Here is a 17,492-nt window from a genome sequence, read left to right on the forward strand (position 1 = left end):
TCCCAACCTCAACAATTATGTCAACATAAAGGAAACTAACCTGTAGAGACTTTAGAGTTCTGATCAATGTAATAAAAAATAACTTCCAAAGAGATACAAATTTCAGAATAACAAATACTTCAGAAGATTAATGAGGATCATTAATTCTTTCTGGCTCTTAGCAAAAAAGTGATAGGCTAAATAAAGATCCAGAGTGAGGTATATGTTTTCCTACAATATCAATATGTGAATTTATTTTGTATAATAATACAAATTATTTACAATGGTAAATTTCTATTTGTGAGGGAAAGGGGAGTAAATTGATATTATTGATAGTGATAATAATAAGAAAATAAATATAAATAATAAGAAAAGAGCATCAATGAAACATTTTTAAAAATAACAAAGCAAGCAGGAGGAAACTCATATGGCTATAATAGACAAGTAGGCAGTTTTATTGCTAAAATGTTAAATTTAATATACACTTAAAAACAAATGATATAATAGAAATGCAAAGTTTGAAATATAATTCTTTTTCTATTCTTTGTGCATTGAAATGTTCATGTTCACCAATGTTTATTAAACTCATGATAGCCAAGAAAAAATTGTTTAAAGGCATGTTTCATTATTCAACTCTAGTCCATCAGTACTCTGACAAGAAGTGAGTGGCAGGATGTCATCAGTCTTCTAAAGTCATGACTGATTAACTGTTTTGATACAAGTTCTGTCATCTTTCCAAGTTATTTTTCTTGATATTGTTGAAGCCAATACAATTCCTAATACTAGGAGGATAATTCCTAATACTACTTACTCCACTCTATATCAATTCATCAAAGTCTTCCAGGGTTTTCCTAAATTTGTCATATTTGCAATTTCTAATTGTGCAGGAATAGTCCAAGATATTCATGTCATTATGTGTTCCATTATTCCCTCATTAATGGACCCCCACTTTGTTTCCAATTCTTTGCCACGATAAAAAGTTCAGTATGTAGGAATACTTTCCCTTTGTCTTTCACCTCTTTGGGGTAATATGCTTAATATTACCTCATATTGTTTCTTGCTTTCCAGAATTATCAAAACAGTCCATATTTCCATCAATAATATATGAGTGTGCTCATCCTCCCCCAAATGTTCTGATGATGGATATTTTCATTTTTTATTATCTTAACCAATTGGAGGATTATTAGGTAGAACCTTAAAGTTGTTTTCATCTTACTTTTTCTTATTCAGCATTTGGAGCATTTTTTTTTCAGAGAGATGCTAATAGCTTGTATTTTCTCTTTTGAAAACTGTTTATTCATATCTGTCAAGGGGTAATTCTTTAATGTTATAGCCCTAATTTGACAACTAGGTTTGTGGGAGCCAAGAGAAGAATAGAATTAGAGCAGGAAACAAGAGGAACCCAACTAGATGGAGAACAAAGCTGAGATCAGCCCAGCAGTTGAGACTAGAAAACTGGTTACCTCTTCTCCCCTCCCCCATGAGTTTCAACAGGAACTGAGTCTTAAGGTCCCCTTGATGTTGTAGCCTCCCCCGCTCATGACATCATGGAAACCACTACCACTTCTGTGACCCTGCTCTGGGAACTCAGAACCCTACATCCAGCTGGAGGGAGGGAGGGAGATCGAAGGAAAAGTTAGAAATAGAGCTCTGGGAGGAAGGGAGAAGCAAAGGAGAGAAAAGGCTGATCATGTGGTCCTGGCCCTAAAACCACTGGGGTAGTGCAGGATTAAATCAGGTACTAGGAAGTAGAGTGGGCTGGCTACCATCAGAAAGGCAGGAACTCAGAACAAATTTTCAGAAGGCTGGGGACTTGGCAGAGCCAGTATATTCCCCATTCCTTTTTCAGGAACCAAGCAGAGCCCACGTAGGCATTGACTGAGTGAAATAGTAGAGGATTTATTGGCTAAATAACTTCCAAAATTGTCAGCATGTGGCTGGCCAGGGTGCTGTTCCAGGTCATAAATTCCAGTGCTCACTTGTTTCTAAGTTGTTTCCCCCCAATATGACTATACGAGTTGTCATCTCGATCTCTGAGAGGCTAAAAGATAAAGGGAAGAGAGAGTGAGGTCAGAGATTTTTTGTTTCTTGTGTTTCACCTTTTGAAAAAGAAATCTCTTTACAATCCAGAGACAACCTCCCCCCAGAGACCAAAGGTTTTGTTCATGTTCTCCCCATGCCATCTATTACAAACTTCCCAGTTTAAATCCCACCCCCGTCCAATCCAACATCAAGTCTCTTTAATCCCCCAGACTCAATTTCATTCTTTCTATACTCATTCCTCTTCATTTCTCACCTGGTAAAGAGCATCATTCTGCATCAGAATCTGCTTGTCAAAAGCTAGTAAAAGAGAAACCCAGAGAAGAAAAGTCAGTGGAAGACAATGCACAGGACAAACAGATGTCCAGGACATAGCTGGAAAGGACTGAATCCATAATCTGTATATTAGCCCACTCAGGAAATTCTGAGAGTGCTGAAGTCCTTATCTTCCTTTATTTCCTTTGGGTTGATCTTATTTATTCATTATTCAATAAATATTAAATAACAACTATATATATATATGTCATATATAATATATAGTATATAATATATAATAAGATATTATTACCCTCAAGGAACTGAAAATCTACTAGCGATAATAAGATCTATAGGAATAGGAACTGTACATGTAACTTCATTAGTATAAATAATTCCCAAGAGAGAGAACTCCCTGTATTGAAGCACCTTCTCTTCAGAGAACTGCCAAAAATTTCCAGTGTCACAGAGCCAATATATGCCAAAGACAGGACTTGAATTCAGGACTTTCTGGCTCTGAGGTCAGGCTTCTATCCACCATGGATGCACAGCTTCTCTTAAGACATGTACACAAATAAATGTAAATGAGAAAATGATAAGTAGATGAAGAACACCGAACACTATGAGATCAAATAAAGAAGAGATCACCTCCAGCTAAGAGAGTCATGAAAAGCTCTATGAAAGACATAGAGTTGGAGCTGGAATCTCTTTTTACCAGTGTAGTAAATTGAAGCCAAATGTTGAGGTGCTTAGCTGTTAACTAAGAGTTAGGGGGATAGATACCCTCCAGTTTAGAGGTGAAGACTATTTATTGAGACTTCCCCCGGGACTCCCGGCCTTTTTTTTCTTACAAGGCCGGAAGTCTCTGGATGTGCACAAAGGTTAGGTGATTTAACACCTGCTTAAGGTTTTGAAGGCCTTTGGTTTAATTTGAACCTAAGCCTTTAAATGAGCTCTGAAGTATATATTACATTGAATTGCAAATTCAAAAAAGTAGTCAACAGGTTATCAATAGATGGAGATGAGTATGATGGGGTAGGGCATTTGAGGTGTATAGAACAGCAGAAGTGTGGAAATATGAAAATCTAGAATGATTTTAGAGAATGCTTAGTAGGTTAGTTTGCCTGGCATATAGAATGAATAGATGATAGATAGATAGATGTAGAGTAAATATGAGAGTAAGTACTGGTATAAGGTAGGCACTTAATAAAAGGCCTTTGATTGCTAGGACTTGTTAAGAGAGATGGATTATGGAAAACCTTGCATCTTAACCTGTTGATTATTTAACAAGGGCAATTCTAAACATCTTTTTTTCTTTTTTCTTCAAGTCCCCATCTCTATCCTCTCCAGATCATTCAGAATATATCTTCATCTCCTACTTTATTTAGAAGGTTGAAGCTAATGTGGGTTCCCTAACCTTTGTTCCTCCATTCTGTTAACCCTCTTGATGTTCTTAATTTCAGAAGAAGAAATAGCTATCTGATTTGCCAAGACTAACTCCTACTCCTTGGTAGGCTAAAACTCACTGGTCCCTTAATCTTGTTCCATCTATAGCTTAATAAATATTTTTTCATTCACCCATTCATTCATCTATAATTCCCTCTTTTTCATGTATCTTTAATCTCTCTCCTTCTTTTTATCAGAAATATTTTTAGATCTCCTCTATTCTAAAAAAAAATCTTCCTTTGACTTCACTAACCAAAGAGGCAGGATAGAATAATGCAAAGAACACTGGATTTGGAGTTGAAGAATCTGGGTTCAAATCTTAGCTTAACTGCATACAGTTAACTACAAGGTGTGATTTTGAGCAAATCACTGCCTCTCTCTCTGGGATTCAGATAACTCTTGGGGAAGAAAAAATTACTATGAAATTGTGATAGAAAATGAGACTATTGGATTAGATACAAGGTGTTTTTCAAGTTTAAATCTATAATCCCATGACCTATTATCATCTCTTTTCTCCTTCAGGCCAAAAAGAAATATCTACACAAGCTATCTCTATTTCCTCACCATCTACTCATTCCTCATGCTTTTTTAATTTGACTTCTGTTTTACTATACTACTAAAAGAGTTCTCTCCAAGAACACTAATGACCACCTTATTGCCAACCTCATTTGTCCTCATCTTTCTTTGACCTTTCTGTGCATCCTGTTGAACACCTTCTCTTTTTTGACACCCAATGATTTTTTGGTTTCTCTGCACATGGTACTTCTACCATCTCTCTGACTTCTCTTCTTTTACCCTTCTTATTTATTCAACCCTCTCCTACACACTAATTATTAATGTCCTCCAAGGTTAGATCTTTGGACCTCTCCTCTTTCTATATCCCCCCCCTTATTATTCTACTCTCATAGTTTCAATCACACCTCCTAATTCCTATTGATGTATTTCCACCCAAATTTTCTCTTATAGCTCCACCTACCTGCTAGAATCTCCACCTGGATGTCCCATCAATCCCTTGAACTCAAAATGTCCAAAACTGAATTTACCTTTCTCCTAAACTTGCTCTTTACCTTTATTCCTATTATATCATCTTCCCAGTAACCCAAAATAGTAAGCTCAGAGCCAACTTTGACTTTTTCTTCTCCTTTATCCTTTATATCCAATTGTGGCCAAATCCTACTGATTCCACCCCAGCAACAATCCCATGTGTCCTCTTCTCTCTACTCTTACTGCAGGTCATCTATTCATGATTAGACTCTCCTAATGATGTCCTGTTTGGTCTTCCTGACTCCAATCTAGTCTTCCAATCCACCCATGCCATTGCTGCCCAAGAAAGCTGATGAATGCTCCACTGACCACATCACCCCTCTGCTCAGAAACTTTCAGTATTTCTCTATCACCTATCAAACAAAACATAAACTCTTGACACTGGCATTCAAGATCTCTGTAATCTAGTTCCCACTGGTTTTCCAGTATCCCATGCCATTTCATACTTATATTATACTTCATGTAGCTACTACATTCTCCCTTAATAAGATTGCTTTCAGTCTTGTGTTCTCATCCTGCCTTAGATTCATGGGTTATTGAGTTAATTGGAAGAAACTATAGGAATCATCTATTCCTATCCCCCTTCATTTTCAGAAGAGGAAATTGAAGCTCCAAGCAATCAAAGGATTTGTCCAAAATCAATACATCAAGTAAGCAGCACAACTGGTACTTGAACCTATGTGTCCTGAGTACAAATTCAGTGTTTCTTCCATACAGCTTTATCCTCTAGTCTCCATGCCTTTGCCCCTATATGACTCTTTCTAGAGTTCCTCTAACTCTCAAGTGCCATGTCCTTCTCTGGGAAGCTTTGTATGTCCCCTAGTCCCTACCCATCTGGAAATAATATTTCCCTAATGATTTTAATCATAGTTCTTTTCCTGGATATCTCCCTTATTTCTTTGTTTCCTATATATATTTCTTTCTCTGCCCATATTAGATTGTAAGCGCTTTCAAAATGGGATCTAAATCATATCTATATATTTCTAACACCTACTCTGAGTATATAATTGTTTGGTGAATTAAATTTATCTTGTAAGCAGAGATGATTAAAGCGTCACTTGTTAAACAGCAGAGTAACATGATAGGAGAGGAGCATCCCAAGAAGCATATGTGGGGATGGGCTCATGCTCTGCTCCTTGATAAAGGGCATACATAATCATGGTAATGAATATTGATGGATTCTTACCGAAACTTCTTATTAAGAAATTTATCTGGTGAGAGAAAGCCTAAAAGAATGAGCCCCATGGAAAACTATGATTGTGAATAGTTGAACCTAGAAGATACCAACTTTGTCTCCTCCCCTTCGAACTACTTGTGCATGTCAGAGCTCCTCTAACTCACCTGGAAGATACCCCTCCTCATGCCCTGCAAAGCAATAGACTCCAATAGCCAGAATAACTGTGGCAATAATGTCAGCAATCAGAATACCAAACAGAGAGCCCGAGGTCACTTCCACACAGTTCTGGCACACTGTAAAGAAGAAAAGGACAAATGCCCTTCAGAGAGAGGAAATACTCCCTAATAGACACCCTTGCCCACCTCAGGACTACAGACATAGAGTCCCCAGCCCAATGTAAGACCTACTTTTCCCCACCACACCTTCCCCACAAAAATCTCTCATCCCAAAAATCTATGAGGAATTCCTTGAAGCTCTCAGTTTTGGAAGAGAATGAGCCAAAAAGTTTTCCTAAGCATGCCAAAAGTTGCAGATCATAAATTGTCTCCTTAAACCTTATCCTGGGAGCTGAGCTTTCTCCCTCATTCCTAAAATCATGGAAGGCATATTTTGGCTCATATGGATTACTGTTTTAGCTCAGGAGGACTTGTATTTCATCCCTTACTATACTCCTGCTCTAGTCAAGAAGCTCACAATCATTACAAGTAGGAAGAAAGGGATCAAGGGGTAGGATTTAAGTATGAAAGGGAGAGATGCTCATACTTCGATAATAAATATGAAGGACAGGTGACTCCTTGCCATTGTTGCCAGTACACTTAAATGTTCCTCTGGGATCCTGGATTCTTTTTCCCAAATCCACACTTTTATTACTTGGGTAATCGTCTGATGATTTCTCCAAGTGCATCCATGAGTATGCTGTGCCATTACATGTCAGAAAGACCTTGTCCTCTGTTTCCGTCACTGATATGAATAAGGATTCAGCTAGGGAACCAAAAAATTACAATTATAGGCCTTCAGGCCAAGGCCAAGAAGCAAAGTGGGGGAAGAGATTGGGGAAAGGGAAGAAACTATTCTTCATTTTCACCATTCCTAGTAATGAGTCAACAGGCAATCAATTTTGTAGTCATCATATGTTTTCTATAAATCCAAGGAAAGGAAGAGATACACAGACTCTGTTCTCCAAGGAGGTCAAAGTCTAATACATATTAATTAGAGAAAGGCTAAACCAATGAGGGTGTTTGAATGGAATACCATTGTGCTGTAAGAAATTAGGAAAGGGATGGTTTCTGAAAAACCTAAGAAGAAACTTCCATAAATTGATGCAAAGTAAAATATGAGGAGAAATAGGAGGATAATTCCTACAATAATGAAAATGTTTTTTAAACGAATAGCTTTGAATTATTTTAAATTTTTGATAAAAAAAAATAGCAGTGAGTCATGATGCTAGAGGCATCTCCAGATGGCAAATGCTGCTGGCCACTTGACAGACAGGCAATAGATTCAACACAGACTTAGACATATTTCTGGGCATAACAAATGTGGGATTGGTTTTGGTTGACTAAGTATGTGTGAAAAGGAAGGAAGGAAGGAAGGAAGGAAGAAAGGAAGGAAGGAAGGAAGGAGGAAAAATCGAATAAGAGACAGAAATTAAGCAGATAGAATAGACTTTCGAACGCTCAAAAAACATAACAAAAACGAAGACGTAGCACAACTGAATCCATATGCTTTGGGATGGGGGCAGGGCTCAGTGTCAGAGAATCTTGGCGTAGGAAATCTTTTCCTATAACAACCCCCAGCCTTTTCTAGAAGAACCCCAGGGAGGGAAATCCCACTAGTACTGTGAGACAGAGATAGAGACAGCCAAAATTTGTTTCTCTTTAATTCCCATCTAGTATTCTTTGTTCTACCCTTTGGGACTAAGCATTAAGTCATAATCTTGTTCCCCATGACATCCTTCAAATACTTGAAAACAGCTCAAGATTTATCTAACTCTTCTCTTCTTCATGATAAGCACCCCTAGTTGGATTAGATTGATCTGGGAAGATTTCTAGCAGGAGGTGAGCATAAATTTAAAGTAGGAGAAGGACTTTAATGGAAGATTGAGGCAGACAGACCCCTGTTGAAGAAGTGTCTCCAATTATCCCACCTCCCCAACCAGGATGCCCCTGTTTGACAGGATGATTTATATTTACTAGCTCCATAAAACATACACACTTCCTTTTCCTTTCCCATTAGTCTTCCCTTCCCCCTCTCCCAAAACTGAACAAAAGATCTCTGGTTGTCAGTGTGAAATCAGGGCATATGATAGCTTGCAGAGACCTTAAGGGTTTGGGGTAAACAACCCCTCACCTCCAAACTACTCAATTACCACTGTTCACAGGCTCTAATTCTCTATCCAGTGATATTTTGTCTGCCCAGGTCTGGAGAATCCAAATAATTTACCTTCTTCATCAGCCTGGATCACAGAGCCTGTAAAAAGAAAGAATACAGATTCAACTGGTTAGAATCTGTTCAAAAAACAAAAAAGTACTTAAGAGACCAGAGGTGCCTTTTCCATTCAACACAACAATTTTTTGTTCTTTCATTCCCCTCTATATCCTCTTAGAAATTCACTATATTATATTAAGCAAATCCATATGTGTGTGAAAGTGAAAAAAAAAATGTAACCCCCTAACCCCTCCTCATATCTCTCTTTCTACCACCCTTTCTCGCCCTATCTCCCTCTCCCTCCTTCTGTATGTGTGTGTGTGTGTGTATGTGTGTGTCTCTCACTCACACACACAATTATAAACTCTTCAAGGAAGACATCTTCTACAATCCTTAATAGAAGTGGGAGTTCACAGGTGTGGAATATTGCTTATAATATCAATTTTTTTTTCAAACCACTAATTGGTTTTGCTGGATTTTTTTCACTTCTCTTTAAAAAAAAATCTTTGTTATAAAGAATGGATCCCTGAAAGAGACAGAAGAGGCAACACTGATAATATAAAAACAAAAATATAACAGAGAAAAAATCTATTTTAAAAATAAATTATTTAAGGACAAGGATCATGCCCCTCTGATAGTAGCTTAATTTAGCTTTTACCCTTGCTTAATAACTACTTGTTGAATTAAACTGAATTGAGATTCCATGAATTGGACTCTACATTTTCAGGGGCAGGAAGCAGGAAGGGAAGGGGGTAAAACTTCAGAGTGAAACAATTTTCTAGCCAAAGACAACTTAGGAGGTTGATACTAGAGTTCTGTGTCACAGAGGTGGGGGCAACAGATGGAGCCAGGATCCAGTTCAAAGTATGCTGAGGCCATACCAGCAATAGACTTTGGAGGCAATTGCTACATGGCAGCATTAGCAGCCTAGAAAGAGATTACAGAGGATCCTTTGCTGGCACTGATTTGCAACTCTATGTGAGAAGTTCCAGGTCTCAGTTCCAGGATGAAAAGGAACACTTGTAATCAATCATAAGGGAGCAGGGGTCCTGATCACAGTTTGAAGACAGAAACACTAGTATTTGTGATTACAAAAGAGCAGGGCACCTAGTCACCATTCCTGAGCCAAGAGGAGTGCTAGTGCTTGTATCTGCAGAGGACCGTAAGCTCTTCCTGTATAAACAAAAGTACAGACCAAGACAGGCATGACCCACCTCTTCCTGGATCATACCAACTTAGAAGCACCAAAATTTTGCAGATCCCCAGAACTAGCTCTGAAAGCAGAAGCATGAAAAAACCTGAAGCTTGGAATAGTACTTCCCCACCCTCAAGGTAAGCAGAATACAACTTTAAGATAAAATTGAAAGTCAAGAAAAAGACTGGGGGAAAAAATGAGCAAATAACAACAATAACAACAAAAATGAATATTAAAAGCTATTTCAGTGGCAGGGAAGACCAAGACATAAACTCAGAAGAAGACAACAATGTGAAAATAGCTATAAAGGCCCTACAGAAAAATGCTAATTGGATCCAAGCCCAATAAGAATTCTTAAAAGAATTAAATTAGGGATAATGAAGGAGAAATTGCAGGGGGGGATAAGAGTGAGGCAAGAAAATTATGAAAAGAGAAATAACAACTTGGTAAAAGAGGCACATGCACATGCACATGCACACACACACACACACACACACACACACACACACAAACAAATGCTGAAGAAAATAACACTTTAAAAAACAGAATTGGCCTAATGGTAAAAAGAGGCACAAAAATTCACTGAAGAAAATAAATCCTTAAGAGGCAAAATAGGTAAAAATGGAAAAGGGGGATACAAAAATTCACTGAAGAAAAGAGCATAAAAGCAGAACTGACCAAATGGAAAAAGAGGTACAAAAGCTCAAAAGAGAAAATAATTTCTCAAAAATTAGAATTGAACAAGTGAAAGCTAATAATTTCATGAGACATCAAGAAACAATAAAAAAAAGTCCAAAGAATTTTTTTAAAAATAGAAGAAAAATGAAATATCTCATTAAAAAACACCTGACCAGGAAATAAATTAAGGAGAGATAATTTAAGAATTATTGAACTTCTTGAAAGCATGATCAAAAAAAGAGCCTAGACGTTATATTTCAAGAAATTATCAGGGGAAACTCCCTGATATCCTAGAGGGTAAAATAGAAATTGAAAAATCCAACATTCTCTAAAAGAGATTCCAAAATAAAAACTCTCAGGAATATTATAGGTAAATTCCAGAACTCCCAAATTAAGGAGAAACTATTGCAAGCAGCCAGAAGGAAATCATTAAAAATGTAGAGTCAAAGTCAGGCTCATACAAGATTTAACAGCTTTTATATTAAAGGAGTACAGGGACAGATATTCAGAAAGGCAAAGATGCCAAGACTACAACCAAGAATCACCTCCTTAGCAAAACTGAGTATAATCTTTTAAGATATTAAAAAAAAAGTTTAATGAAACAGATTTTCAAGTGTTCCTGATGAAAAAAAACCCAGAGCTGAATAAAAACTTTGACATGTAAGACAAGAATAATCATAAGAGGCTCAGTAAAGTTAAACCGTTTATATTCCTATATAGGAAGACACTATATATAACTCCTAAGAACTTTATCAGTCTTAGGACAATTAGAAAGAGTCTACTATATATACAGAGAGAATGAATGAGTCAATTATATTGGGATGATCTCCCAAAAAAATAAAGAAGTGAGAAACAAAAAAAGAAGGGAGAGAGAGAATGGAGAAATTTTTCTCACATAAAAAAGGCTTGCAAGGAAGAGCTTTTACAATAGAGGGGAAAATGAGGGTAGGAGTGATGGGCAATGCTTGAACCTCATTCTCATCTCATCTTGAGTGGGTATAAAAATCCATCTTATTCAATAGAAAGGCAGAGGATGAGAAAGATGAGGAAGGAGAAGATTAAAGAGAGGGAAGAATAAAGGAGGTAATGTTCAGAGTCAAAACAAACTTTTGAGGAGAGAGAGAGAGACAAGAGAGAGAGAGAGAGAGAAGGATAAACAAAAGAAAATTGAATGGAGGTAAATATACAGTAATTATAATTGGGAATGGGAATGGGAGGAGCTTACACATAAAAAAGAAACAGATACAGAATAGATCAGAAACCAGAATCCAAAAATATGCTGATTAAAAAAAAAAAAAGACAATTGAAACAGATACACATAGAGTTAAAATAAAGCGCTGGAGCAGAATTTATTATGCTTCAGCTGAAGTAAAAAAAAAAAAAAAAGACAGACAAAGCAAAAACAAAAATAGATTTAATTAAAAGAGATAATCAGGGAAACTACATTTTGCTTAAATATAACATAAACAATGATGTAATATCAAAAAAAATTTTACAGCAAATTTCTGTTAAAAGCATATTTCTCAAATATATAAGGAACTCAAATTTATCAAAGAAGAATAAAAGGCATTCCTTAACTGAAAAATGGTTAGAGTAGATGAATAGGCAGTTTTCAGAAGAAATCAAAGTTATTTATAGTCATATGAACAAATGCTCTAAATCACTATTGATTAGAGAAATGCAAATTTAAACAACCACCTCATACCTATCAGAAATAATAAATGCTATGGAATGGATGAGGAAAAATAGGTATACTAATAAACTGTTAGCAGGATTATATACTGGCTCATTCTGGAGAACAATTTGGAAAAAATAGGTATACTAATAAACTGTTAGCAGGATTATATACTGGCTCATTCTGGAGAACAATTTGGAACTATGTCCAAAAGACAATAAAACTGTACATACCTTTTGACTCTGCAAAATCACTACTAGGTCTATAGCCCAAAAAGATCACCGAAAAAGAAAAATGATCTATATGTACAAAAATATTTGCAGCTGCTCCTTTTCTTGTGACCAAAAATTGAAAATTGAGGGAATTCTCATCAATGACTGAACAAGTTGTGGCAGATGATTGTGACAGTACTATTGCCTAATAAGAAATGAAGATGGCAGTGGTTTCAAATAAAACCTGGCAAGATCTATATGAATTGATACAAGGTAAAGTGAGAAAAACTGGGACATCATTGGACACAGTAATAGCAATAATTTATTGATGATCAATTATGAAGCTTTGTTATATTAGCAGACAGAGACAGAGATAGTGTCAAACAGAAAGAAACAGAGGAAGAGAGCTACATGGAAAGAGGGAGAGAGAGGCTGAGAATATCCAGTGACCTCAAAAGAATTAAACTAACCCTTCTGTTCAGCCTTATCTGAACTATTCATGATACAAATATTCAAAGACAGCTAGGATTTGTTTACTCCAGAATGGGGCATCCAATTACCTTTATCTATCTCAGGTAAAATCTAAGAGGGAAACTAGAGGATGGACAAGGGAAAAGCATTTATTAAATAAATATCTTTTATTATATATCAAAGCAACTAGGTAGCATATTGGATAAAGTACCAGATCTGGAATCAGAAAGACTCATCATCATCCTGGCTCAAATCTAGCCTCAAATCCTAGCTGTGTGACCGTGGGCAAGTCACTTAACCCTGTTTGCCTCAGTTTCCTCATTTGTAAAATGAACTGGAAAAAGAAATGATAAATCATTCCAATATCTTTAACAACAAAACCCCAAATGGAGTCATGAACAGTTGGATATGACTGAAATGACTAAATAGCAACTATGTGCCAGGAACTACATTAAGTGTTTTATAAATATTATTTTATTTGATCCTCATAACTGCAAAGTGGGTGCTGTTATTATTCCCATTGTATAGTTTCCTCAACTAGCAAGTCTCTGCAGCTGAATTCAAAACCAGGTCTTCTGACTCTAAGCTCAGTGTTCTATCCCCTGTACTACCTAGTTGCCTTTAGCAGGGACTCCCCCAACCCCCTCAAACATCTGTATGCTATCCAGAACTCGTCTTCTGAAAGACTGAACTGGTTGTCTCAGACTCTAATATCTAGACCAAAGAAAAGACAGGAGATGGTGATAAGAAGAATGTATGTTTTATAACTTTTTTTTACTTAAGTGAACATTCCATTAATGGTTTGTCTCTTATCACTAAATCTTGTAGTTAGGTCAATTTAGTATGAGGTTTTGTTCCTTCTCTGCCAAATGAAAATCATGGACAAGATGACCTCTATGGTCCCTCCTAATTCTAAATCTACAATTTTAGGGAAATTTCTATGTCTTTTGAACACCTCAAATCTGATACAAATATTCTGTCCCTATTTCATCTTGATTTGTATTAAATTCAAGACACTGTATGGTATTTTCTGACTCTAATATAGGAACTAAGGAAATAAAAGGACATCATCTATATAATACAAAAAGCTATGCTTCTTGAATTCTTCAAGTCTTGGTGTAAAGATGCAAAAGATGCAAAGATCTTCTTTTTCAGATTTCTAAGGCATTTCTGACCTCTCAGAGAACCTGTTATACCTTCTACATTATGACTTCCCTGTCATGGTTCCAATATATCGTGAGTTGGCATAAGAAATTAAATGAGACAAGGGGTCAATGTTAAAAAAAATTATCCATGCATATGTTTTTAAAATAAAAAGCTTTAATTTGAAAAAAGAAATTAAATATGAACTTTTTGAGAATTTTGCAGAAGCAACAGGCAACACACAAAAGCCAGCATATGATACAAAAAAGTTCAGAAACTCAGAAATGCATGAAATATATATAGTATTATCCAACAGCAACATATTTTATCTTTTAATACCATAATAATTCAGACTTTGGAGCAGCTAGACGGCACAGTGGATAGAGCACCAGCCCTGAAGTCAGGAGGACCTGAATTTAAATCTGGTCTCAGACACTTCCTAGCTGTGTGACCCTGGGCAAGTCACTTAACCCCAATTGCCTTAGCAAAAAAAAAAAATTATGTTAACATAATAATTCAGACTTCTCTGCTAGGAAGGGATGATCAAAAACTTTTATGCAGATTTTCCAGATTACAGGGGTGCTACACCCCTAACTCTCACAATGTGGAAGTAATAACTATACTTCACAGGGATACTTCAGTTACTTCAGGGTAATTAGTGGGCTCTTGATTTGTCCCAACCTTCTAAATTATTACCTTGATAATATAAGACTCCCCACCACCACAATACACTTACATACTCAACACTAAAAACAACTTGAATCATAGTCACTTTCCAAAAAACAGCAAACATCTGGCTGGGAACCAAGTCACAGAGAGAAGAAGAAGATGGAAAATCTGACTATCCCCTGTCTTTGTCCTCCTCTGCAACATTTCAGAGGTCAAGAGACGTTCTCCATCTTGCCCAGGGTCAGGAAGCCAAAAAAGATGAATGAACGAATTGACTTCTCTCTTAATTCCTTATTCTGAGTACCATGCTAATCCAAGCTAATGATTTAACATTGGCCAATATAATTGTATATAATTATAGAATCTTGGAACTGGAAGGGAGCTTAGAGAGCATATTGTCCAAGGGTTCTTTTTTGTGTCCCTAATTCCTGGGGCATCCTGATAAACCCTGTGGACTCCTCAAAATGTTTTAAAATCCATAAAATCCATTCAATTATAAAGGAAATGAGTAATATTAAGTATAGTTATCAAACTATTTTTTAAAACCCATAAACCCCAGATCTAATCCGATCTTTTCATTTTATAGATAAGGGATCTGAAGTTTAACAAGATAGAGAAGTTTACCCAAGGACACATGGCAAGATAATAACAAAGCTTGAATTCTTAAGTCCTGAGAGTCTTCTCAAAACTGCACTAGCATAAGAGGCCCCTCACTGGTAGGAGAGCAATGCCTTAGAAACAGTCTACTCATTGTGGTAGAGTAGAAAAACACTAACTCTTTTTTTTTTAAAGCTTTTTATTTTCAAAATATATGCATAGATAGTTTTCAATATTCACCCTGGCAAAACCTTGTGTTCCAAATTATTTTCTCTCTCCTTTACCTCTACTAGACAGCAAGTAATCCAATGTATGTAAACATGTGCAATTCTTCTATACATATACGTATTTCTACAATTATCATACTGCACAAGAAAAATCATATCAAAAAAAAAAAAAAAGCAAACACCCACCAAAAGAGTGAAGATGCTATGTAGTGATCCACACTCAGTCCCCACAGTACTCTCGCTGGCTAAAGATGGCTCTCTCCATCATAAGATCATTGGAACTGGCCTGAATCATCTCATTGTTGAAAAGAGCCACATCCATCAGAATTGATCATCACTTAATCTTGTTGCTGTGTACAATGATCTCCTGGTTCTGCTCATTTCACTCAGTATCAGTTCATGAAAGTCTCTCCAGGCCTCCCTGAAATCATCTTGCTGATTGTTTCTTACAGAACAATAATATTCTATAATATTCAGATATCACAACTTATTCAGCCATTCTCCAACTGATAGGCACTGACTCAGTTTGTAGTTCCTTTCCACTTCAAAAAGGGCTACTACAAACATTTTTGTACATGTGGGTCCTTTTCCCTTTTTTAAGATCTTTTGGGATACAAATCCAAGAGAGACACTGCTGGATCAAAGGGTATGCACAGTTTGATAACCCTTTGGGCATAAGAACACTAACTCTTAGAGCAAGTCAATATGGATGTGAATTCTGGTTCTGCCCTAAATTAGTTGGGTAACCTTGAGCAAGGTATTTTTATTTTCTCTGAAATATAGTTTCCTCATTTGTAAAATAAAGATAATACTTGTACACCATCTTCACAGGGCTACTGTGAATGTCAAATGAGACGATGTGCTTTGTCAACCTTAGAACAGTATTTAAAAGGTAAACCATTATTAATAAGCCCAAGATGAGGACAATAGAATCCTCTAATGTGATGATATCAGACTCAAACAGAAACAGATTCATGAAGTCACATATTGACTTAGAAAACCAAAAAGAAACATTAGCTTGTTGTATTTTTATTTGCTTTGTTAAATATTTCCCAATTCTATTTTAATCTGGTTTAAGCTGTACGAGAGTTTGAGGGTGGCTTGGCAAGTCGATGCCAGTTTAATATTTCTGTATATCTGAGATTCCTGGCTTTGGCCAAACTGGGACAAAGACCCCACAAGGGAAGGGGAAGGAAGTAAAGCACTGATATTTCTTAGGCTCTGCCCTTGCTAATATCTCCTTCTCTCACTCCTAGGAGAACTCCAGAAAAACTGAGGCTCTAAATATGAAAAAAAAAATTTTTCCAAGGACCCCTTTGTTTCAAGCTGGGATGAGGATGTCTTATCCTAACAGGTGGCTTTTCCCCTTAGTTGCCTCTCCTCTGTCCCACGAATCCTGGAGATCTTACCCTGGAGAAGAATGATGGTCAGGATCAGGCCACACAGACACAAGTCACACTTCATATTCCACCTGTGGACCTTCTGGAGAACCATGGAATCATCTGCCTCGATGAAGGCCCACTCACTCTCTTCCTAAACTCCTCAGGCCTTCCGGAAAAGGTGAGAGCTACTGAGCAGAATCCAAGTTCACAATCACTTCTCTTAAGTGTGAGTGATGAGAGATCACCAGAGTGCTCAGGGTTGGGGGGAAGGGAGGGACAGGAAGAGAGCAGGTGCAAACTGATCTTTCTTTCAGTAGAGGGAGGCTTTAGATGCTGGGTAAAGGGAGGAAACAGGGTAAAGAAATATGCTAGAATTCTCTAAGAGAAGTGTGGAATGTTTAAAGCAAAGGAAAGTAGTAGAATTATAAAGACTGAGACTGAAATCTTCTCTTATATGAAATAATAGGAAAAATGAAAATTGAATAATTATCATTATATATAGTCAGTAAACATTTATTAAATACCTACTATGTGCTGGATATGACACTAAAAGATGAAGATATAAAGAAAGGATAAAGACAGTCCCTACATTCAAGGAGTTCACAATCTAATGAGAGGAGATAGCAAATAACTAAGTACAAATAAACTACAAAGAGAAAAAACTTGAGATAATTAAGGAAAAGAAAAATTAAGAGAGATGGGGAAAGGCTTTCTGTAGAAAGTAGGATTTTAGTTGAGACTTAAAGGAAGTCAGGGAAGTCAAGAGGTGGAGTTGAGGAAGGAGAGCACTATAGTCACAAAATAGTCAATGAAAATGCCAGGAGTTTTGAATGTGAGGAAAGCAAGCAGAGATTGTGGAAGGGAGCAAGGTGTAA

The 17,492-nt window shown here is 36.7% G+C and overlaps 1 protein-coding gene across 1 annotated transcript; it reads right to left on the bottom strand.

The window, feature by feature from the left end:
* Positions 1–1,858: 1,858 nt before the first annotated feature.
* Positions 1,859–16,897, bottom strand: LOC100925080 (T-cell surface glycoprotein CD3 delta chain). Its single transcript, XM_012544955.2, has 6 exons — positions 16,645–16,897; positions 8,384–8,410; positions 6,704–6,922; positions 6,106–6,234; positions 2,276–2,319; positions 1,859–2,020 (listed from the first exon to the last, which is right to left on the bottom strand). Exons 1-6 carry the CDS (start codon positions 16,727–16,729, stop codon positions 1,955–1,957), a joined length of 570 nt encoding a protein of 189 aa, XP_012400409.1. The 5' UTR covers positions 16,730–16,897; the 3' UTR covers positions 1,859–1,954.
* Between the last annotated feature and the right edge of the window lie 595 nt (positions 16,898–17,492).

Source organism: Sarcophilus harrisii, chromosome 3 (assembly GCF_902635505.1).
Source record: "Sarcophilus harrisii chromosome 3, mSarHar1.11, whole genome shotgun sequence".
Classification (NCBI taxonomy): Eukaryota; Metazoa; Chordata; class Mammalia; order Dasyuromorphia; family Dasyuridae; genus Sarcophilus; species Sarcophilus harrisii.